A 26,286-nucleotide genomic window follows, 5' to 3' on the forward strand; every position below is an offset into this window, starting at 1 on the left:
CCATCTGAAAGCAGGTGATGGCGATTTACTACTAATCAAGGAACCGGCTTTACTGACGAGATGCGCATAACAATGTCATGCGATATATTGCCCAGCCCTACTTTCAGGTTCATTCATTAATAACATGAGTGTGAAAAAAAAACATTGTTTGAAAGTTGCTTAGTGGAGGAGCAGATATTTACAATAGGGATGTAATTTGACAGTGTTATGTAATTTATGTAAAATAAGTTATAGTTTTAAATCGCAATCGCCTGTCCCGTGTCCCACCAGCCTATTGGCCCTTTTCCATTGTGTGGTACAACTCTGCTCGGCATGGCTCGGTTTGTGTTTCCACTGAAGTTAAGTACCACTTTAGAGTTGGCAGGAATATATGTAGTTTTTGTTGTGCTGCCTCCACTGCCGTGACATCACCGCAAACACCAAAACACAGTAAAAACCTTTTCACTCTGCGTCACCTCATCAGGCTCTCGCTGGATCTGCTCCGGCTATCAATGAAAGGGATTTTTGTACTTCCTCAACTGACACTGTTAAAAATAGGTGCGTTTGTTCAAACAAAAGTTGTTCGTTGTCCTTCGCTGGCTGTGCTGGTGTTTTTCTGGTGTTTTGTGTCACAAGTTCAATAGTGACAAGTCTCTTCGGCCAATCATTGATGAGCAAGGTTTACAAGTCACGTTTTGGTAACGGTACGGTTCACTTGGAACCTCAGCTGAGGTGGTACTAAAAAAAATACCAGGTACTAAACTGAGTGGAAAACCCCCCAAAAGCAAGCCGTGCTGTCCCATGCAGTGGAAAATTGCCATAAGGGACTAAAATCGGTATATCGGCTAATATTCTTTGTGTATATAATGGCTCGTTTTCACTGAGCGGTACGGTACGGGACAGTACGGTACGGTTCGGGTCTGTTAACCATGATCTGGCTAGTGTTTCCACTGCCAACAGTACCCTTACTTGATAGGCGTGGTGTTTCGATCGACGTCATTTTCGCGCGAAGAAGAACATAGTAAACTACAATGGATGACATACAGCAGATCTTGTTCTTGACACTAGCACACATTTCAAACGTGAATCATGACAGAGTCGACGAAGAAAACGAAGAAAGCGTGGTCGGAAGAGTGCAGGGACTCTAGGGGTTGCTGTTTGAGAAAAACGGAAACTGCATAGTGTGCCTTTAAGGGCCGGTAATATTATAATAAGATCCTCTTCATACGTCAGAAGGGGAGTGAAATCTGATCGTCTTTTTTTTTACATGCTTGCAGAGAAAGGCTCACCAGAACACAGTTACTGGGTTTCACTTTTCATGTTTTCTGGGTTGATAGATGCACTGGGGACCCGATTATAGCACTTAAACACGGAAAAAGACAGATTTTCATGATATATCACCTTTAAGACTAAGGACCCGTGGAGACCTTGCGTTATGGGTTCGGAGACCACTACAAATGGCTGTGCCCTCATACAGTGCTCTATATAAGGTTATCCGGGGTGTTTTCGGACATTGGGTCTCATTCATGAAACATTCGTAAATATACGAGTAAATATGTGAGTGATTTGCGCGTAAAGAGACATTCCCGAAAATTCTTCTCCTGATTCACAAATACTTCGTAAACGTCAGATTTGATAGTGAAATGTGTGTGTGGGTTAATGAATTCCAATCACTCGTAAATGGGACGCGCGTGCACGCTCATTCTCAATTACCATAAATCCCGCCAATTAAAACCGACTGACAGCTATATATGGGCATCATATTATGACACGAAACGAAGGATTTCAACATGTCTTCTCAAAAGCGAATGCTATTGTATTATTACATGTATAATTTTGGAAGAAAAAAAAAGCGAATGAAGAAGAGAAATTTCTCAGATGCAGAAATTGAAGTTTTATTATCAGAAGTTCATTCAAAACGCCACATTTTATTTTCAAGCGTACATAGTGGCGTATCAGGTCCTAAAAAAAAAGGATTTTTTTAGGTAATAGGCTACATGCTTTAGGTAAAAATGCTTGGCAGCATATTACAGATGCAGTTAATGGAGTTTCATCTTTTAATCGAACAGTCCCAGAAGTGAAAAGAAAATGGTTCGACATGAAGCTTGACTGCAACACTTGTAACTTGCGGACTTGTAAAAAAACAAACAAAAAAAAAACAGCTTGAATATAAAAAAATAAAAAAAACTTGTGGACTTGTGTTCCGTTTGCAGATGCTATTACTGGCTCTCGTAATACAAGTAAAAAGAAAAACCGTATGTAATTACTATATATAATACTTTTTCAAAATGCTGTGTAAATATGTACCCGATTACGTTGAATTAAAATGCAGTTTATTAATGAGCAAAACGTTCGGATGTTAAACGTACTATTTACGCGTGGCTGGGAGCAGGTGTAGATTTCTTTCGTACCAACTAACATTTGGGAAATACGAACATTTTAATGAATCCGAAAATTTACGCCAGAACCACTTTACACACGATTTACACAAAAATTCGTTCTGCTCGTGTTTCATGAATGAGACCCATTGTCCGAGTGTGTGTTTGTGAGGAGCAGGGCTGCAGGTGCAGTGTCAGCGCCCCCTGGCTGTGGAGCTGCAGCAGTCGCACAAACTCTTCCGGCATCTTGTGCATGTAGGGGTGCGGCATCATCTGGTCGTAATAATGGTACGGAACCGGACGCTCCTGCAGGTCGCTGTCGAACGGCCAGAATCCGTAAACGTGAACATGCTCACACAGTTCCAGTGCAGTGCTGATTAAAATAAACGCAGAGGAGAGGCGCACCTCCCGTAGGCCACGCCGCTTCCAGAACCGGTCCAGTGTCCGCAGGTAAGAGGGGCTGAAGAACACCACCGGCTGCTGAGGTCTGATTGGCTGATCTGCTGATCTGCTGAGGTCTGATTGGACTTTGAGTGTTTTGATTGACACTGATGTGCAGAACGTGTAGGCGAAGGCAGGAATAATGAGGGAGGCGTTTCCGTACACACTGACCCGCTCCACCAACGGATCCGGATCCTTCTCCAGGTTTTTGTATCTATAGACACACAAACACACACACACACACACAATATTGGTAAGACTTTACAATTATGTTCATTAGTTAACATTAGTTAATGTATTAACTATCATGAACTAACTATGAGCAAAACATTTCTTACAGTATTTAGGGTTACACTTTATTTTAAGGTGTCATTGTTACAGTGTAATTATATATTTAAGTACTAAGTAATATTAAGCAACTACATGTACTTTAGGATTAGGGTTTAGTTGAGGGTTAATTGCATGTAATTATGCATAATTTACTGTTATTACTATGGTAAGTACATGTAACATATGTAACAAAGACACTGTAAAATAAAGTGTTACCGTATTTAGTCATCTCTGTTAATGTTAGTTAATAAAAATCCAGCTGTTCATTGTTTGTTCATGTTAGTTCACAGTGCATTAAATAATGTTAACAAATACAACCTTTGATTTTAATAATGTATAGGTAAACGTTGAAACTAAGATTAACAAATGCTGTAGAAGTATTGTTCTTTCTTAGTTCATGTTAACTAAGGTAGTAAGCTAATGTTAACTAATGAGCCTTATTGTAAAGTGTAAAAAAATCCAACTGTATGCCTGTATAGATGTGTTGGACATATGAGAATAAAAGTGTCTAATATTATAATAAATTAAAATCTTACTGAGAGGAGTGTGTGTGTGTGTGTGTGGATACTGACTCTCTATAAATCTGACTGGGGTTGATGGTTATCAGGTCCGTCTTCAGTCCAACATCACTGTCATTAACCGCTGCCAAATTAAACCTGAAAGAGAAAAATAAATCTCTGATTTCTGTGAAACAGGTGCAGCTTCAATCTTTTAAAAGTAAACCATAGGATCTAAAACATAAATGGTGTGTCGTCCAAGCTAAATTAATTTTGGGAAGTCATTATACTTCAATGTGTTTATTAGAAAGAGAATCTGATGCTGATTATTGATAATTTTCAATAATCACTTTACTATAAAATCATATTAACAGGGTTGTCATTTTAAAATCGTCTCCTACTGACAAACACAACAAAATCTAGACAGCAGATCTAGCCGGTTGAATATAAACCCCTCAGCTGAGCTGATAAGAGATGGCGTGTCCTGTGGATTCTGTGTAAATCCACAAAATTATTAAAAAAAACTGTACAGTGATTAACCATTTTAACTATTCACAGAGAAACTGTCTGCAGCTGTTTCGGCGTTTCAAAGCTGCTGTAAAAAACACAAGTGAGCGCACATCAGTAGAATTGTATTTTAATCAAATTATGAATGAAACTGATAAACTAGATTTAAAAGAGTTCAAAGTCTATGTGATCTTCTGGTCTGTAGATGTGGCTCAGGTCCCTCCTCTAACGTGCGTCTGTGGGGTTTTTAGGGGCCAAGAACAGAAGGTGTGATCAGGGCACTTATTAAGTGTGCTTGCTGAAAGCAGCACACTTATTGTTCTTCTTAAGTTTTCTTATTATTATTATTATTCCCGGGAGAAAAATTTTGGCCAGCTCCTGCGCCTAGGCCCTTTGAGACAGAGACACTGTTCCAACTTTAAAACGTACGGTCAGTACCGGTGTAAGTTGCTCGCAAAGATGACATCACGAGTCCATGTCGTTTGTCCGCCATATTGGATTGAACAGAAAGCGAAAACAAAATTTTCACAGGTCACAAATTTGGTCCGAACTTTACGAAACTGGACGTACATGATCCTTGGACTAAGCCTCACAAAAGTTACTAGAAGGATTTTTGATTTTCGGAAGCGTTTGCCCGTCACAGCCAAACGAAATCAGCGGCGTAGTCGCCAAACAGGAAGTAGTTCATATTTCAGGAACGCTGTCACGTATCGAAACCAAACTTTGTACATTAACTCGGGACTCCAATGTGAGGAAGCACAAGATCTGATTTTTAAAAAAAAAATTTTTATTTCAGGCTAATAGACAAACCCATTTACCTATGTCTATGCAAGAGTTTCACCTCACACTTTTAATGTTAATGCATTTAGACAGTAGGTGGCACTGTTGTATTACATTTCACAGAGCTGCCAAGTCAGTGTACACTCACCTAAAGGATTATTAGGAACACCATACTAATACTGTGTTTGACCCCCTTTCGCCTTCAGAACTGCCTTAATTCTACGTGGCATTGATTCAACAAGGTGCTGAAAGCATTCTTTAGAAATGTTGGCCCATATTGATAGGATAGCATCTTGTAGTTGATGGAGATTTGTGGGATGCACATCCAGGGCATGAAGCTCCCGTTCCACCACATCCCAAAGATGCTCTATTGGGTTGAGATCTGGTGACTGTGGGGGCCATTTTAGTACAGTGAACTCATTGTCGTGTTCAAGAAACCAATTTGAAATGATTCGAGCTTTGTGACATGGTGCATTATCCTGCTGGAAGTAGCCATCAGAGGATGGGTACATGGTGGTCATAAAGGGATGGAAATGGTCAGAAACAATGCTCAGGTAGGCCGTGGTATTTAAACGATGCCCAATTGGCACTAAGGGGCCTAAAGTGTGCCAAGAAAACATCCCCCACACCATTACACCACCACCACCAGCCTGCACAGTGGTAACAAGGCATGATGGATCCATGTTCTCATTCTGTTTACGCCAAATTCTGACTCTACCATCTGAATGTCTCAACAGAAATCGAGACTCATCAGACCAGGCAACATTTTTCCAGTCTTCAACTGTCCAATTTTGGTGAGCTCGTGCAAATTGTAGCCTCTTTTTCCTATTTGTAGTGGAGATGAGTGGTACCCGGTGGGGTCTTCTGCTGTTGTAGCCCATCCGCCTCAAGGTTGTGCGTGTTGTGGCTTCACAAATGCTTTTCTGCATACCTCGGTTGTAACGAGTGGTTAATTTCAGTCAAAGTTGCTCTTCTATCAGCTTGAATCAGTCGGCCCATTCTCCTCTGACCTCTAGCATCAACAAGGCATTTTCGCCCACAGGACTGTCGCATACTGGATGTTTTTTCCTTTTCACACCATTCTTTGTAAACCCTAGAAATGGTTGTGCGTGAAAATCCCAGTAACTGAGCAGATTGTGAAATACTCAGACCGGCCCGTCTGGCACCAACAACCATGCCACGCTCAAAATTGCTTAAATCACCTTTCTTTCCCATTCTGACATTCAGTTTGGAGTTCAGGAGATTGTCTTGACCAGGACCACACCCCTAAATGCATTGAAGCAACTGCCATGTGATTGGTTGATTAGATAATTGCATTAATGAGAAATTGAACAGGTGTTCCTAATAATCCTTTAGGTGAGTGTATATACTGCATTCGTTTTTACTAGGTTTGTCTTAATAAATGCAGGCATGAATTTCGTTTTTTGCATTGGTCTAATTTAATCATCAGTCACATGCTCAAAAAATCAACAACGTCGCTCTAGAGGTGCGTTCCATTTGACCGTAAGTGGACTGCGAAGTGGACTTCACAGGGTTTTCCGCCATCTTAAGTGAGATTCCAATCCGAAGGGAGCGAACATGTTCAGCTCGAAGGGCACTGCGCACGGCATAGGGAATAAGGGAACATCGATACATCACTTCACAGGAAGTGGAGAGTGATGATCAACCAACTGTCATTTCGCGCACCACGTCATCACCAGTCAGAACGGTCATAACTAACGATGGAGGAGTTTATGTATGTGTGTAAGTATTCATACATTTCGCCATTGTTATACAAATGACAGTATTTTTAACGGTTATTGTTGTGAATATTATACTATTTTTGATGATTATAATTTACCTCAGTGAATGCAGCCAGCTTAGCTAGTTTGTGAAGTAAAGTGATTTTATTTTAGGTAGTTGTAAAATAGTGCAATATAATTGTAAATATATAATATAATAATAAAAATTAAAATATGAATGTAGTCCTATATATATTTATGTTATATCATAATCTGCGCGACTCCGTCGTTGACTTTCTTTGATGACATTTGCAGGGCGTTTCAAATGAGCGGTTATTGTCAGCGAAGTCCACTTCAACATATATACTGTGCTCAGGGAGTAGGGGAGCAGTGAACACTGTGTATGGACCCTGTCGAATGGAACGCACATTAGATGTGTAAAAACCATAGACTGTAAAAAATATGGACAAAGCGTCTGTGACGTCACCCATAGACTTTCTGAAGAACGGGTTTGAAGCCGTTTATGGGGGGTATGGGCGGCGCCATCTTGGGAAATCCTAACCCCGCCCACCTTCTGACGCAGCGCACTCAGCTCGCTCTGCTACTCCGGTTATTTCTGTGTATATTTTAGGCAACGAAATATGTTATAAAACACCATACTAACTCTTTTCTTTTTCATTTCAAGAAATCTTAAACATTATAGCCATACAAATGTCGTTCAGGCAACGCGTATTGATTATATTCACTGCACATAACGTTTGCCTATTTATAAAAAAAACAAAATATAAAACACAAACCTGCCTCTTTTCGTTTTAAATATAATATAAAAATATTAAACATTTTAATATGGTCCAGGCAATATGTGCATTTGTACTAAACAACAGATTTTGCAGTAAACAACATTACAGATCATCTTCGTTGTATTAAAATTTAAAATGACAAAACTCAACCCAGTCTCTTTTTGTTAATTTTCAGTTTTATCAATATTAGCCATTATAAAAGTATAAGTGAAAGGTACAAGAAGCTATACAAATAAAGCAAACAATTCAGTCAAACATACAAAGTCAGCGGTCTAGTCTAACCATACAAAGGTAAAGTTAAATAGCTTATAAAGTTATGAAACTTCCCCTCAGCCAAAACGATTGCCCAGGGAACAAATTATAAATTCACGAGACCAAAAAGCGCCCGTTAGATGTACACAAGACGAATTATATCTCATGTTTACCACTACAGAGACGCCAGAGTCAGCGGCAAACCTCAGAACGACTAGCCGAGGAAAGGCTGTTCCAGGCGGGGTACATGAACGCCGAGCGCCCGGTCATCGCTGGATCTCACAACTGGATACAATTTTCATAAATCTTTAAATAAACCACAGATTTGAGCTTTAAACAACTACATTCTCGCCTGAAAAACTCTTAAAACTACATTTCATGATACTGAAACAGTAGTATTATCTTTCAACTGTGTTAAAAAATGGCGCTTCTTATGTTGTCATTCTCCTTGACGCAGCCTAAGCTGTCAATCAAAGTTAACCACGCCCTTATTTGTCATACATTTTATATCTAAATACGATCTAAACTAACGAGTTAGAAAAAAATTCACCCCCCTCACAGTTGTCAGGCACTCGGAAGCTATCGAAAAATACAATAAAAGTCCATGGGACCAACCTGTAAAAACATGAATTTATGCTGTGAAAACGGACATTTTAACATGGGGGCTATGGACATTTGCTCCCTTTTGGGACCTGCCCCTAGCGGATTTTCAATGTATTGCAGTTTTTCAGATTAGAATGTTGCCGCTTGGTAAAAACAACTGGAAAGCGCGGGCGCGCCGCTCTCTCCTTTCCACAAGCGCTTGCTGTCCCGTGGCGTCTGTCGTTGCTATGCAACCGAACTGCGCTCTCCATGATGACAAGGAAGTATCAGCAAAAGATTAATTGATTTCTAGCCCTTGCATTAGCTTTACTAGATATATTTATGGAGATGAAAAATAATAAGGTGCCCTGTACAGCTATGATCAGCTGTTCGGCCAAGCATTCAATGTTGTTACGCTGCAAGCTGATGGTTTGTTGCTGCCGCGCTCTATCACTCGCACACCATAAAGAGCAAATTGTTTTTTAATGTTTCAATTTCGTGATTAAAATGACATAATTTGGAAGCTGATAATTTCTTCACAAACAGCTCATTATGACTCAGCGTTAGAATGCTGCACCTACACTCGATAGTGTGAATAAGATCAGCGCAACGCAGACCACTGCATTGACAGCGTGAAACATATGATCTGTCTACGGCCAGGGCTCAGCGGAAGACAGAAAATGCCGGTCCAGCGCTGATTGAGGAATTAAATTCGAAAATAAAAGACAGTTTGACATCTTTTTTCTCGCATCTGTGAATTTATTTTTTAATCATTTGTTCTGAGATGAAGTGAATATATTTGCGCGGGAATTTCTCGCACTATAAAAGCTAACCTTGCGGGAATGGTTTAAATTATGCGCAATCCCCACATTCCCGCACCGAAATTCAAGCTCTGAAATGGCAGCGGGATGTGTAACTCTAGCATATGGCGCATATGTCATATAAAGTTAGGCAAGGCCAAACAGCATTATCCATGTTGTTGCGATTGCATCGCTAGAGTAAGCTAATGACTGATAGTGTTTTTCATTTAATTACAATATGAGGACTGACGGTAGGCTATAAAAATCAATGTTTCTGAGTAGGTGATGACAACCATCTTGACAGCAGCAATCAAAGCATCGCTAATTATGGTAGACCTTAATTTGAGACAGTAAATTTGTTCCTAATCAAAGGGAACACTCAACCACAGAACAGCTGGGTGAGTTTTGTATTGGCTTATTGCAGTGGTTCCCAAACCTGTCCTGAAGGCCCCCCAACACTGCACGTTTTCTTTGTCTCCCTAATCAAACACACCTGATTCAACTCATCATCTCATTAACCCATGTGATAATGAGCTGATGAGTTGAATCAGGTGTGTTTGATTAGGGAGACAAAGAAAACGTGCAGTGTTGGGGGGCCTTCAGGACAGGTTTGGGAACCACTGGCTTATTGGATAAATGAAGACTGTCAACTTCTTTTCAATAGGCTACTATTTCATCACCCAAAACACTCCCACTCTCTGCTGTATATTCATAACCAATTATTTCAAAACCAACAACCAAGCCACATAAACAATGCCATTGGCACTAGTCTACATTGAATTTTCCGTCATTTTGAATTTTCCACAAAAAAAATCCAATTTTCATGAAAATCTTTCTAGTGGCACGTGGTGTGAAGTGACAAGCACCTGATCTGTTGCGGGTTATAAAAGTCTTTGTATTGTTGTGTCATTTTGATTCCTTTGTTATTTGGGTAAGCATTGTACTAGACTTCTACATGGATTTGTTTTTGTTCATTCCATGTTTATTCTCACCTTAAGTATTTAGTGCCCAGAAAGTTGTGTGATCAAATAGTATGATCATAGTTTTTACTTTCAATTATTCTGATTGCAATGTAAGCAAAGAAATATAAATGGCTTAAGTTTTCTATATATTCATAATTGTATGCTCTTTAAGCAATGAACACTTGATTAGGAAGTTGGGGCTTCAAATCCTATATGATGAAATGTCCAAGTTGTTACGATTATTCCAAGTACATTCAAGAGTTTATTTGGCTCTCTATTGAAACTGTTGTTTTCTGTTATTTTAAAGTAACAAATAGCCTAGTACAGATGCCCAATCCTGTTCCTGGAGATCTACCTTCCTGCAGAGTTCAGCTCCAACCCTGATCCAACACAACTGAACCAGCTAATTAAGATCTTCAGGAGCACATAATAATTACAGACAGTTGTGTTGGATCAGGGTTGGATCTGAACTCTGCAGGTAGGTAGATCTCCACGAACAGGGGTGCGTTTCCCAAAAGCATCATTGGCCAACTATGGTCGCAAGTTCCATTGAACTCTATTGGTAACGACATAACTTGCGACCATAGTTGGCTTTGGGAAACGCACCCCAGCCCACCCCTGGCCAAGTACGTCTAAAAATGTTCATTCTCACCTTGAGTCTCTCTTCAATATCCATATACAGTCTGTCATCTCTGTGACACATTATGCTTAGTTACAGAATTTCCAAACAAAGGTTTGTGTTTAAAATCGTTTTTAAACACAAACCCGTTTGTTCATATTTACCTGAACAATTTTTACCAATGTTCAGTCAAAACATATTTTCTAAGAATTTACAGCTTACAGCTATATTTTTCACCTGTTTTCCATATAAATCACTCTGGTTGAGTACATTGCTGTAGCCAGTGAGGGAGCAAGGAATTATGGGATGTGTTTACCGTATGACGAAGTCTGTGCTGTCAATCTCACGTCCACAGCTGCTGTTTTTCAAAATCCCCCCGCTGCCGACCACAGCACACCGACCCAGACGCCGACCAGACCAGGGGTAGTCCTGCACACACACACACACACACACACACACACACACACAGGCACACACACTATATTAATGATGACATTGCATAGTTCCATTGCAAGGGAACTTGCGTTGCATCAAGAATTGATTCTGTTGGAACGCATCTGTGCGATTGCGTCGTGAAGCACATGTGAAATCAGTCCAATGGCATGACAACATCATAGGCGGGTGACATCACGACCAGGAAACTATAAAGCATACCCAAACCAAGCAGCGCCAGCTTCTATGTTTTCAGCAAGCACTCTCTGTGAAATTGTATGTCTTATTTGGTGTTACTGTCTCTGATAAATAAGAGTTATAATGATGGCGAACAAACAACATTTGAAATTGTGCGTTCCTCCCTGCCCTCGCTACATCACGGATGGGGATACACATGATTTATGCGTAGTTTGTTTGAGAGTGGAGCATGCATAGTTAGCTCTTGAGGGGGTTGGCTTTGAGCATTGTGAAAAGCTTCCATTACGGACGCTCTGCTCAGACTCGTGTTCCTTGCGGCTCTGGTCCTGCTGCTGCCGAGGCGGAGTGGCGATTCAGGTCAGGGGTCTGTAGATGGGGATCTAGAGACAGGCCTAGCCTAGGTCAGGAAGCACACGCTGTGGTTTCTTCCACCCCGAGTGAGGCTCCGGTGCTGCAATTATCCAGCTCTGAAGAGTTGGATATTGTTAGCATCGATGCAAGAGAGGTTGAGGACTTGCCACCTCACACTCCTGCATATGAGGAGCTCATGGAGGTTGTGACTCAAAACATCGACTGGCCAGCCGAGAAGAAGGACATTTGTCCTAAAAGCAAGTTGGACAAACGCTTCCTGCCCTCACGGTCGCAACCAGTCTCTTATTGTGTGTATAGTATAGCTCAGATATCTAACTCCAGCTATCTCTCCCCCGAGTCAGCATCTTTCCCTGAAGGCCCCGATGTTACCCACCAAGCCGGTCAGAACAACATCAACTTTGGTGGGTAAACCTTATTTGGCAGCAGATCAGGGTGTGGCATGTCTACACACCATGTCCCATACCAGACTGACCTGCTAGGAGACCTAGATCTTGAGAGCTGCGCCGGGCCACAGATCATTCTCTCCAGGCCACCAAGGAGACGGCTAAATCTATCAGCCGTACTATGGCAGCCTTGGTGCCAATGAAGGGGCATCTTTGGTTAAACCTCTCAGGGATAAATGATAAAGATAAAAGTTTCCTCATGGACGCCCCGCTTTCACCTCCTGGCTTCTTCAACGACAGTCAATACAGTCATCGAGAGGTTTCAGGAGGCAAACAAGCAGTTTCTCCCCCGCCACTCTCAGGTCTCATCTTCGAGCTCGCCACCCAAGGCTCAAGGACCAGGTGTTTTTACCTCGAGGGTCAATCCGATTCGCATGATCAAGTTAGAAGTAGCCCTGGTCCCTTCACCTTGTCATTGCGTAATGCTAACTACAGGCTGGGGAGCAGTCCTAGATGGTCGCTCGACTCAAGGTCTGTGGAGGGGTCATCAGCTCTCCTCGCACATAAACAGCCTGAGGTGATGGCTGTGTTTCTTTCTCTAAAGTACGTCCTCTCAGACCTCAAGGGCCACCATGTTCTTGTCTGCACAAACAACACAGTGGTGGTTCCCTATATAAACCATCAGGGGGGTCTGCATTCGCATCCACTTTGCAAATGTGCACACCAGATCCTCCTGTGGGCTCAAGGAAAGCTGCTCTCCATCAGGGAAGCTTATATCCCTGGGTGCCAAAACCAGGGAGCAGATGTTCTGTCGAGGCAGGGGCTAAGACCCGGGCAATGGAGACCCCACCCCAAGGTGGTGGAGCAGATATAAAAGGTGTTCGGCTAGGTGTTTGCGTCTTGAGAGATAGCACACTGTCCACTATGGTTTTCCCTCATGCATCCAGCTGCTCTGGGTCTGTATGCTTTTCTCCCGATCACTCTGCTCCCGGAAGTTCTGGAGAAAGTTTGCCGGGACAAGGGTTGTATTACAAAGGTCCCTTCTAATGTGGCCAGATCAATTGTTCTGCAGGCCTTCTGTCCTCCACCCCCCCTTTCGGGATACTGACCTGGAAAAGAATAATCTGCTTTGTCCAGTTAGAGCACAGAGCTGCCCTGTGGCATTAAACCAAACTACTGTTTGTTTGTTTGTTTTTGGGTCACCCAGCATCGAAGCTGAGGATGAGCAAGTGGATAGTTGAGACTATCTTTCTTGCGTATGAGTTGTTCGGACAACCTTCTCCTAGGTTTGGCTGCTTTTAAGGCTATTTTATTGTGAGTCTCCCTTCAAGATGTTTGTGATGCAGCGGGCTGATCCTCTGCACACATATTCGTTTTATAACATAGGTTTTATAACCTAGACTTGGGCTCTACACCAGGGTCCCAGGTGCTCTTGTCTTAGTGCTGCTCTTCTCGATTTCACACAAGACAGGCATTTGTTATTATGGTGGTGTGGGCATAAACGTTCCCACAGCATCAGTTCTCAATGCAGTGCGAGTTTCCTTGAAAGGGAACGTCTCGGTTACGACTGTAAAAGGAAACGAGACGCTGCGTCGACCTGCCATACTTCCTGCATGCCTGTGAGCGACTTGCTTCATCCTAACAGAATCCAGCGCTGCTTGATTTTGGTATACTTGATGTTTTCCTGGTCCTGACGTCACCCGCCTATGACATCCCGTCACGCCATTGGACTGATTTCACACGTGCTTCACAACGCAATCATGCCAAGGCATGCCCACAGCGGCAATTCTCGACACAGCGTCTCGTTCCCTTTTCATGGAACCAAGGTTACAGTCATAACCGAGATGATTTCCATTGATTTTATATAAGGTCTATATTTTCTATGAATATTTTCCCAAGCCCTACCGTTAAAACATCACAGAAACGTACAAAATGCTAGATTAAAATGAAAATATGTTTTGGCAGTGAGGACCAGTGAAATGTCGTCATAATATTTCACTATATAAGTGAGGACATTCACAATAACACACACACACACTCACTCTCTCTCTCTCTCTCTCTCTCTCTCTTTCTCTCTCTCTCTCTCTCTCTCTCTCTCTAACATACACTCATTCACACACTCACACACACACACCTTGGGCAGCATACTGTGAAGTGCTGCATTAATTTTGTATGTGCTTGTTGTGCTTGTTTCATATTGGATGGATTGATTGATGGCTGTGTTGCGTTGGGTGAGGATGAATGATCCTGTGGCGTTACAACAAAACTGCAGCCAGATTCTGTCATAAACACAGAGAGAGAGATGGAGAGAGAGAGAGAGCGAGAGAGAGAGAGATGGGGAGAGAGAGAGAGAGAGAATTTAAAAGTTTATGAGGACTCATTTTACAGGAGCGTTAAGCTGTCACTATACCTCTTGATCAGTTTACATGACTAGGAGAACTATGACACACATCTAATTTAATAACCTGTTAATCGGCAAATAACGTATAGCATAACTGGATTGGAGATTAAAGGGGTGGTTGATTATGATTTCACTTTTCTAACTTTAGTTAGTGTGTAATGTTGCTGTTTGATCATAAACAACATCTGCAAAGTTACGACGCTCAAAGTTCAAAGCAAAGGGAGATATTTGCTTTTAAAGAAATTGCTTTTTAAGGACTACAACAAACGGCTGGTAGAGACTACACAAGCTTCCTCCCGGGTTAGTGACATCACAAACCCTAAAATTTACATAAAACCCTCCCCCAGGACACAATTTATAGATTATCATGACAGAATATGCTAATCAATGACTAGAAGATAACTACACATAAGCTACATAAATTCATCAACTAACCATTCAGAAATGTTGTCTACATGTTGTCACTTCTTCTCGAGTCTCTCCATCATTGTCTGACTTCGGTTTGAACATAAAAGGCTACAAGCTTTTGAAATTGTCTGTGTGTGTCTGTGTGAGGTAAAAGGACACAAGCTCTTGAAGCTCCGCCCCTGTGCCGGGAGCAGCAGCTCATTTGCATTTAAAGGAACAGACACAAAACGAGGCGTTTTTGCTCACCCTCAAAAAGTGACAACTTTAACATGCTATATAAACATATCTGTGGGGTATTTGAGCTAAAACTTCATACACACTCTGGGGACATCAAAGACTTATTTTATTTATTGTGAAAAGGGCATTATACCACCCCTTTAAATTACACACCTGTTTATGTCCTGTTCAGTCGTGTTCGGTTTGTAAGGGCAGTTTAAGAAATCGGAGAGTTCCTGGGTAAAACTCATCATGTCTATCCTATAGAAAGAAACACATGAGATGTTTGAAAACAATCATTCTCATTATTTACTCCCTCAGGCGCAGGGGCAGATTAATGTTATATCACCCCTAGGGATGGGAATTGATAAGAATTTAACGATTCCGATTCCATTATCGATATTGCTTATCGATCCGATTCCTTATCGATTCTCTTATCGATTCTTATTGGGTGAGGGAATAAGTACAAATTTGTTTGTATTAACTCGCTTTAATATCTGATCAGAAGACACAGCACAGAGTATACACAAATTATGTGTAGCAACCTCAGAACAAACCTAAAAGTAGGTGAGCTACTTCTCAAAGTAAAGTCCAGGGACCTATAGCCTAGGGCAGTGTTTCTCAACCAGTATGCCACAGCACGCTAGTGTGTGCCTTTAAAGATTATCAAGAAGAGTGCCTTAGGATTAGGAAATTGATCATTTTCACATTCATTGGTCCGGACAAAAAAAATAAATAAAACTGCCATTTATGTGCCATAAAAACTAAAAACACAGACTGAAAACAGTTAAGGAAGAGCTTGTGTCTTTTGGAATATTAACAGTGCTCATTTGGATTAGGCTATTGAGTTACTAAAACAATCTTTGTCAAATAATACACGGGTTTTCTTCACATTTTGAACGTTTTTGTTTCCATTTGTTTAATTTCAAGATCTGATGTGACTTATCCATTGTTGTTTTTACAGCTACAAAGCTGGGAGCACTAAATGATATTCAGTCACTTTATACACGCTTTTAACATTAAATAAAGCACAAAAATAGTACCTGATATTATCATTGCCACACTTTGAGATTGTTGTTCCAGCGCGACGTCGCAGTAAAATAGGATCCGTTTCAAATAGAATCGTCGCGTGTCGCGGCTGGTTAAACTTTGATTAACATGGAAAATTATACTTTTTATCGCGTGTCGCGCCGTCGCGTCGCATGGGTCAGAGCGCTTCTGCCTCGATGCCATGTTTGCTCATAGTGTTTGCTACGTTCTGAACCAAAACAACGCAGCACGTGTGTGACGTCGTGTCACATTTGAACGAGCGGAACCGATAAGCGGAATCGTTAAGCAGGCATACTAACGGTTCCAAGGAATCGATTCACTGGGCACCGGTTCTGAAGAAGAACCGGTTCTCGGTTCCCATCCCTAATCACCCCTTCCTAAGTCAGTTTCAGGTCTCCAATGCTAGTGGTGAGCGCTTGTTCTAAACTGCCACATGGCAAGAACAGGGACAATGCACAACGTCATTGGATCAGAGCACTGTCAATCACTGCCTTACACTGCTCATTGTTGTCTGTAAATTTGACAATGACAATATAGTTACTTGAATCTGAATTTGTCAATCGCTGATTGATGTTTTTCCAACTGGAGGAGAGACCACAGACCAGATCTCATCGCAATGTTCAATGGTTCTGATTACTTTTGTGTGGCTGATCAAGCTATTATATATAGCTAGTCTGAGTAACAAAATGCTTTCTCTGTGTCCAGATTTGACTGTAACAATAATGCAAACATTGAAAAAGTAGTCTTTAATAATGTCAAAATATTTATACAAATGCAAAACCTAATACAACTAAATTATTATTATTATGCCTGAAAATAATGTTTCCAGCAACTAGGGATTACACAGCCAGGTTTATATATTTATATGGTTATACAGCCATCTAGTGGTTACACTATGGTATTACAGATGATAAATGGTGCATAATTTAGAGTTAAACATTTTGTGCCGTAAAATCTTCTTATATAGCCAGTATTTATTTGTTTTCCCAGAGATTCTCATCTGAATAGCCATTATTAGTGATATTTATTTTATCACTAATATTTATTCGTGTGGAGGGGGGTGTCTTGTGATCTTCGTGACTAGCCGTCTGATCTACATTAACTGGACCACAGGTCTATAGATTGGGTGAATTGCGTGTGTATGACAGCACACAAAGCTAAGTACATAGTTAATGATAAACTTCACATTTAAAGCAAATATAATAAAGATTCAAATGTTTGCAGAGGTGTGTAAGTGAAATACATTTCAGTTGATGATGAACAAATTCTCATATAGCACAGTATCTGCCAGGATGAAAAAAAAAGATAGATAGAAGATAAAGCTTCATTGTTTTTCAAACTACACTTCCTCAATTGCAACACTGTCAATGATTTTAGTTCAAAGTAGTCAAATTAAATCAAGTTTTTCAGTTATTTACAAATATTTAATGTGATGCAATTTGGGGTAAAAAAAGCAGTGTTTTTAGAGCGCAACAATCAAACACTTCCATCAAAGCATCACAGTTTTCCACGTGAAATAGTTAAGAGTTTTCTAATCTGTTTCACAATACGCCACATTTGAGTTACAATTATATTTGCAGTAGGCCTATACAAGTACTGAATTGACATGATTTTTAAAACTAACTACTTTTATGATTTATTTTCTCACAAAATGAAAAGCTGTAAAGCTAAAAATGTATTTAAGGTAAAAAAAAAATATTTTATTTTTTGCGTCATCTGCTGAGCATCGGACAATTAAACGAGTTTATAATCGGAAGTCAGAAATTGCACACATATTTCTGGAGCCTTGTTCTCATTCACTTTTATTATACAGAATCGAGCAGCGTGAATGTTCCTTTAAGAAGGTAATTCTCTGAAATATCAGGATCACTGGTTGATCTTCATTCTCACGCACCTTTTGGCCGGTTTGATAACGGAAAACTTGCGTCTGAGTTTTGCGCAGCGCAGCTGCTGAAGCGCCTCTGTCATCGCATCTCTGAAAGAAAAAGAGCATAAAATAAATTGTGTTGTGCACTAAACCAGAGCCTTCATCAAACATATTCAGTGATGTGAAAAAGTATGTGCCCCCTTCCTGATTTTTTTTTTTTTTCACATATTTGTCACACTTAAATGATTCAGATTACAAAACAAATTGTAATATTACTGAAAGATAACCTGAGTAAATACTAAGTGCAGTTTTTAAATGATCATTTCATTTATTAAGGGGAAAAAAGCTGCCCTATGTGAAAAAGTAATTGCCCCCAAACCTAATAACTGGTTTTGCCACCCGTGGCGATAACAACAGCAAACAAGTGTTTGCTAAAACTGGCAATGAGTCTTTTACATCACTGTGGAGGAATTTTTGCCCACTCTTCTTTGCATAATTGTTTTAATTCAGCCACATTGAAGGGTTTTAGAGTATGAACGGACTCTTTAAGGACACGCCACAGCATCTCAATCGGTCTTTGACTAGGCCACTCCAAAACCTTAATTATGTTTTGGGTTTTTTTTAGCCATTCAGCTTAAAGCTACACTGTGTAATTTTTTAAGTTGATTCTTAGCAAAAAACACTTTGTTCTTTCAAAATCATATGTGCTCATTAATGTGTAATTACTTACACCAACTAATCAAGTATTCTCGTAAGTGTAGAATCTGCCATTTAGAATACATACGAGCGAGTCACTCGAATGGCGGCAGCCATGTTGCGCCTCCATCTTGAAAATACATTAGCCAAAGAGAGACATACCTGGAAATTCAAGCCTTTCGCGTTTTTACACTCAGTGGCACCGTGACGAATGCGAGGGGGAGATTACTCGCGACTGCCGGCAGATTTGAAATAATATGGCCACCGTAGGAGTTAAAACGCCCTCGGAATGGGAGGGGCTGGAAAGTAATATTCAGTTGGTAGTCATAAACAATTTCAACGCTAGAAAGTTCTACACAGTGTAGCTTTAAGGTGACGAACTAATGGCCGGACATTCTCCTTCAGGATTTTCTGGAACAGCGCAGAATTCATGGTTCCATCAATTATGGCAAGTCGTCCAGGTTTGACTGTTGTTGTGATGTTCTTTTTATGAAATGCTGTGTTAGTTTTACACCAGATGTAATGGGACACACACCCTTCCAAAAAGTTCAACTATTGTCTCATCAGTTCACAGAATATTTGCCATAGAATATTGAAGAGGATGATGAGGAGGAGGAAGGTGAAGGGCAAGGCCAAAGAGACAAGCAGTGCCACTCTAGTTGCCCATGTCTTTGTCCATGGTATGACTATGAGGGAGGCTGGGCAACGAGTTCAGCCAAACTTGAGTCGCTTCACCGTCGCCTCGATCATCAGAACCTTCGTGGAGAAACACAGGTACAGTAGATGTGCTTCAGACTGCTCTCTACTGTAACTGCTGAGTGCTGTACATTGTGCTCATACAACACTTATATAGTGTTGAATTATTACAATTTATAATATAATATTATAATATATTATAATATATGCCAAATATTTCAGTTGATGTGTGCCAGTGGGGATCAGGCATACTAGAGGAATTTCTCAGAATTGCGTGATATAAACTCAAAATTGCAAGTTATAAAGTCAGAATTATGAGATAAACTCGCAATTGTGAGAAATTTATGTCAGAATTGTGAGATAAAAAGACACATTTATCTTTTAATTAAAAAAAAAAAAATATATATATTCCGTGACGAAAACAAGCTTATGCTTCCTGATTGCTTTTAGAGGGAAAAGCTGTCCATAAATGCTGGTCTAGGATCAGTTTGCTCCGTGATAAAATAATATTGGCGAAACTCTGCAGAAGTAACAGTGCTTTGACTTCTGAGAATATAGTTCCCAGTATGTATACGGTTAGAAGATGGCTGTGTCTCATGTGACCTTGTTATTTGTACACGCTGTGACTATACAAATCACAACATGTAAATAGGAAAATGTTGGCGTTATTTTGTCACTTATTGGGAGCAGTATGCTAGCTGGAGCCGTTTGCCTCCAGTCTTTGTGCTAAGCTAAGCTAGGCTAGCGGTGGGTGCGTCAGACAGAGTTACGGCACGCACGGAGATGAAAAAGGTATGTATGGACTTATCTAACTCTGGGGGATACGGTGAATAAGCTAAAGTCCCAAAAAGTCGGCGTGTTCCTTTAAAAACTGCATTATCTTTGTGTTAAAATTGGTTTGATGATCTGAATCATTTAAGTTTGACAAACATGCAAAAAATAAAATTTAGGAAGGGGGCAAATAATTATTCACAGCACTGTATATCAGTATTGAAGTATATCCATCACAGGAATTTTAAATCATCTTGTCTAAATCACTAGCACGTCTGCTAATACAGTAAAGTAATTTCCCTTCAGGAAATGCTGTTTAAAAAAACAATGAGTAAACATCACCGCATTGCTTCCGACGAATACCATCTTATTTACATACAGAAACGCACTTCAAATACAAAACATCAAGTTAATCTCCAGTCCTTCTTGACAGAAAAACTAACACAAAGGATGTGATGTACATCAGTCTCAAGAAGTGTGTGGACACTTGAATGTCGTTTGAAGAGTTGATTGTAAGAAATAGAAGCACAGAATAAGTTTGTTGGTCTGAAACGGCAAACGTGTGTTTGGGAAGGGAAGACAGTCAGTCAGTGTTGACTTTGGCTAGTAGATTATTTCCATAGTTTATGATGAACACCTGTGTGAACTAATCAATGCAAATATATTTGCTTAAGCTTTTCATAATACAGTTGCAGTTGTGAAAAATATGATACACCGGTGTTTAGCCAGATGAGAAGTTTATCTATCATCTTTATATCTTTTAATTCCTTTTAACTGTTTTAAGTTTCCTTGCTTTTATTTTGTGATTATTTTAATTATTTTCCGTGTAAAGCACTTTGAATTACTATCAGGGCCGGTTCTAGACATTAGGAGGCTCTAGGCAAAATTCATGTTGGAGGCCCCCCACCCCCAATAAAAAACACTTGAAACAATTATGATTCCTAACCTTTTTATTTATACAACATTTAATTTTAAATTGAGTATATTTTTACTTATACATTTTATAAGTTTGGACACATTACTATTTTTAATGTTTTTGAAAGAAGTCTCTTATGCTCATCAAGCCTGGATTTATTTGATAAAAAATACAGAAAAATAATGGTTTTCTATTTTACTATACTTTAAAATATATTTCTGTGATGCAAAGCTGAATTTAGTGTTACGTAATTCTTCAGAAAACTTTATAATATTCTGATTTATTATCAAATGTTAGAAATGGTGCTTAATATTTATTTGATAACCTGTGATACTTTTTTTCAGGATTTTTTGATTATTAATAAGTTGTTTTAAAAAAGTCTTCACTATCACTTTTTATATATTTAACACATCCTTGCTGAATATTCCTGTTTTTTTCTGTATTTTTGATCAAATAAATGCAGGTTTGTAGAGCATAATAAGAAACTTCTTTCAAAAACATTACAAATAGTAATGGGTCCAGACTTTTACCGGTACTGTATGTACATATTAATCAAACTTTATCTAAGGTAATCTCTTTTTTGTTTAATGAAGATGTTATTGTTGTTGCTGTTATTCTGCTGTTTTATTCAATTTATACACAGTTCCAGAATACCACTTCAGTAGATGAACATAAGTGCTTTTATAATTTTTTTCATAGCTGCGGTATGGGCAGGATTTTTCCCTCCCATTTAATCAATATTGACTGCAGACATTGTCATATTATTAATATCAGTAATATGATATGATGTATTGCATTGTTACCTTAAATATGCTATACACAAATCAAGTGGAAGAGAAAGACACGATCGCTACTGAGCAGAAAAAAAAAATTCTAAACTGATATTATTGGCGTAAGTAGGCTATGATGTCAGGGTATAATCTAATCATCAGCAGCATTTAGAAGAAAGAACCATAGATATGAGATCCTTTATTTGAAACATTTAAAAATGTTGTAGTGTGTAAGCTTTTTAACTTTGAATACAAACATCTTGTCTTTTACTTTTGTAGCTTTTTTTACTAGTCAGCTCCCGACGCGATGTTATTCACGCGCAAATTCAAAGCGTCGCGTCTGGGCACGTTAATGACGCTCGCGCTCTTTTAAACTCGTAATAAAGCGGTGAATGATTTTTCCAGAAATGACGCTGATCTACAGTACAAGTTTATATTTAGAATACATTGCAATCACTCCCAAATAGATGCCGACAACTCACACACCTGCATTACGAGCTGTGCTTCTTTGCGTGCCTATTAACGCTTTTGCATCGCAGCACCTGATGGATGCGTTCGTTACACACACTTTCAGAAGCCGGCCCCCGCTTTGAAACGGAAACATTAATTGGTTTAACTGCAGATGAGTGACAATTCAACAATATTCAATGAACAATGAGGCTAGTATTTCTGCCCGTCTTGACTGGTGGACTATATATATAGGGAATGTTACGGAGGCCCCTCCTCAAAGCCCGAGGCCCTAGGCAATCGCCTGTTCTGCCTATAGCTAGCGCCGGCCCTGATTACTATAGTGTATCAAGTGTATAAATAAACTTGGCTTTAACACCAGAGATCAGGGCTGGAAATATCCCCAACTGAGCAAGCCAAAGGCAACAGTGGCAAGGAACCGAAAAAAACTCCATCAAGTGACCTAATGGTGTCCTAAAACTCCATCAGGCGACCTAATGGAGAAAAAAAAAAACTTGGGAGAACCCAGGCTCAGTCGGGGCCAGTTCTCCTCTGGCATTTATGAACTAGAGGCCGGATTGTAGTTTGAACTGTAAGATTAACAATATTATATGAATGCCTGGCCGAAAAGATGCGTCTTTAATCTAGTTTTAAACTGGGAGAGCGAGTCCGAGCAACGAACAGTATCAGGAACGCTATTCCAGAGTTTCGGAGCCAAATGTGAAAATGCTCTCCCTCCTTTGGTGGATCTGGATATCCTAGGTATGACCAAAAGCCTCGAATTTAGTGATCTTAAAGCGCGCGATGGATTATAGGGCGATAGAAGATCCGTTAAATAGACTGGAGCTAAGCCGTTTAGGGCTTTATAAGTCAGTAGCAATAACTTATAATTAATACGGAACTTTATAGGTAGCCAATGTAGTGATGATAAAATCGGTGTTATATGATCATATTTTCTTGATCTAGTAAGAACTCTAGCGGCTGCATTTTGGACTAACTGTAGCTTGTTTATTGAGGATGCAGGACAACCGGCTAATAAAGCATTACAGTAATCTAGTCTCGAGGTCATGAATGCATGAACTAACTTTTCTGCATCAGAAACTGATAGCATGTTACGTAGCTTAGCAATGTTTCTAAGGTGGAAAAAGGCTGTTTTTGTAACATATACGAAATATGATTTTCAAAAGACAGGTTGCAGTCTAGTATAACACCCAGGTCTTTTACTGTAGAGGATAAAGTAACAGGACATCCTACGATGTCAAAGTTGTATTGTGAGAGGTTCTGTGGGCGGTTTTTTGAACCGATAAGTATTACCTCTGTCTTGTCTGGATTTAATAAAAGAAAATTACGCGTCATCCAATCTTTTATATCTTTAACACACTCTGTCAATTTGGATAATTTAGCGTTTTCATCCGGCCGTGATGAAATATATATTTGAGTGTCATCAGCATAACAATGGAAACCAATTCCATGTTTCCTTATAATATTTCCAAGTGGCATCATATATATTGAGAATAATAGAGCGCCTAACACAGATCCCTGCGGCACTCCATAGTTTACTGAAGTTATGATCGATTTTTCTCCATTTAAATAGACAAAATGGTAGCGGTCAGATAAGTATGATCTAAACCAGCTTAATGCTTGTCCTTGAACACCAGTATAATTTTGTAGTCGATCTAAGAGTATTGTATGATCTATAGTATCGAACGCAGCACTAAGATCAAGTAAAACTAGTATTGAGATACAGCCTTGGTCAGAAGCTAGAAGTAAATCATTTGTGATTTTAACGAGCGCAGTTTCAGTGCTATGGTGCGGCCTGAATCCTGACTGAAACTTTTCATAGATATCATTTTCTTGCAAGAAAGAGCCCAGTTGAGCGGACACAACTTTTTCTAGTATTTTAGACATAAATGGAAGATTTGAAATGGGTCTATAATTTGCTAGATTATTATGATCTAATTGTGGTTTCTTAATGAGAGGTTTTATAACTGCCAGTTTAAATGTTCTTGGAACATGACCTAAAGATAAAGATGAGTTAATAATATTGAGGAGAGGCTCTTCCACTACAGGTAACACTTCCTTCAGTAGTTTAGTTGGTATAGGATCTAATAAACATGTTGTTGTTTTAGATGAAGTGATAAGTTTATTTAACTCTTTTTGTTCTATAGTTGTAAAGCACTGTAATTGTTCTTGCGGGGTGATAATTGAGGTTGAATTATAAGGCGCGATTGAGGACTGAACGTTTACAATTGCGGTTCTGATGTTTTCTATTTTCTCAGTGAAGAACTTCATGAAATCATTACTACTAAACTGTAACGGAATATTTTGTTCGGGTGACGTCTGTTTATTTGTTAGTCTAGCCACGGTGTTAAATAAAAACCTAGGATTGTTTTGGTTGTTTTCTATTAGTTTGCGGAGGTGCTCAGCCCTGGCCGCTTTTAGGGCCTTTTTATAACGTGACATACTGTCTTTCCACGCGATTCTAAAGACCTCTAAATTAGTTTGTTTCCATTTACGCTCTAAATTATGGGTTTCTCTCTTTAGAACATGCGTAGTATTATTGTACCATGGTGCTTTAATTTTCTCTCTGACCTTTTTTAATTTAATGGGTGCAACAACATCCAATGTTCAAGAGAGAATGGTGCTCATAGTGCTAGTTAGTTCTTCTAGTTCATCTGTTTGTTTGGGTTCAGGCAGCAGCTGAGACAGATTAGATAAGCAATTTGAGAAATTATCTATGGTGGATGGAAGGATTGTTCTGCCTGGTCGATAACGCGGCGCAGCATGACATATTACAGCAGTATGTAATATGCAAGTTACCAAGAAAGCCAAAGGTGACTTTATACATCCACAAAATAAATAAATAAAAAATTTATTTATTAAAAGTTTAGATTTTAGAAATCAGATTCTAACTATATTCTAATTTAAGACCGTTTTAAATTGGGTGTTTGAAACCAACTTAGTAAAAGTGCTTAGTAAGTAAAACATTTGTGTAATCTTGAGATTCTGGTCACGATTTCCCATGTGATAAGCAGCCCTGATGTATAATACATTCGAAAAGCGAAATGCATACATCGTATCTATACACTGAAGATACGTATATATATATATAATCATTTTCACTCGTAAATTGCTTGTATAGGCTAAATTTCACAAACAATTACAAAGAAATGGCAAGTAACACATTGAATTAAACGTGAAATTTTTGAAGAGGAACATAATGAATAAATAGGCTAATTAGTTGAATTGTCAGGCTTTTCCAAATTTAGTTGATTTAAAATCCTTAAATCATTCAATAAAAATAATCTAAATGACAACAACACCGTTCACAATAACATGCGAAGAATGATGATTCTTATTATAGTGTCATGGAAAATAGAAACATTAAATTCATTTTTTTTATTTTTTTATTCAATGTCTTAGACTTATTTCTTCAAAAGCAAGTAATGATTAGATTTCAATTTTCATGAGAAAAATCCAATCGCACTCAAAGAAATATACAGATATGAGAGAGTCTTCAAAGCCGAGATAAAGGTGAAGCATTGAGTGTGCGCGCTCACCTGGACGAGTGTGTGTCGCATGTGTAGTAGAACATCACACACACACTCTGAGAGATGACCAGGACCATCAGAAGCCTGAAGATCCACTGGAGAAACACCACTGCCATCAGAAGCACGATGCTGGAGCCAGTGTGTGTGTGACTGAGATGGAGAAATTAAAAATGACACACACACACACACCCATGCACACCTGTTCTTAGCTCCGCCCCTCTCACTTTAAAAGCTTCCTCACTTCATAAATGTGATAAAGTGATATCTTGCAGTAATGATGATGTGTCATGTTTGATGAAGCACAATCTTCAAGTACATTTCATTCTCATCCTGTCTCTGTAAAAAAACAGACTTTATTACATCTATTAGTCATTCACGTCTCAATCTGATGTCCCTGACTATAATATATAAATAAATATAAATATATATATAAATATATATATATATACACACACACACATATA

The 26,286-nt window shown here is 39.4% G+C and overlaps 1 protein-coding gene across 1 annotated transcript; it reads right to left on the reverse strand.

Moving 5' to 3' along the window:
* Positions 1-1,497: 1,497 nt before the first annotated feature.
* Positions 1,498-26,080, reverse strand: LOC311073369 (alpha-2,8-sialyltransferase 8E-like). The gene is made up of 8 exons (XM_084099088.1): positions 26,064-26,080; positions 25,832-25,972; positions 18,003-18,083; positions 15,233-15,319; positions 14,168-14,312; positions 10,965-11,077; positions 3,701-3,784; positions 1,498-3,012 (listed from the first exon to the last, which is right to left on the reverse strand). Exons 1-8 carry the CDS (start codon positions 26,066-26,068, stop codon positions 2,463-2,465), a joined length of 1,206 nt encoding a protein of 401 aa, XP_083955214.1. The 5' UTR covers positions 26,069-26,080; the 3' UTR covers positions 1,498-2,462.
* Between the last annotated feature and the right edge of the window lie 206 nt (positions 26,081-26,286).

Source organism: Abramis brama (assembly GCF_963993115.1).
Source record: "Abramis brama genome assembly, chromosome: 22".
In the NCBI taxonomy this organism is placed as follows: Eukaryota; Metazoa; Chordata; class Actinopteri; order Cypriniformes; family Leuciscidae; genus Abramis; species Abramis brama.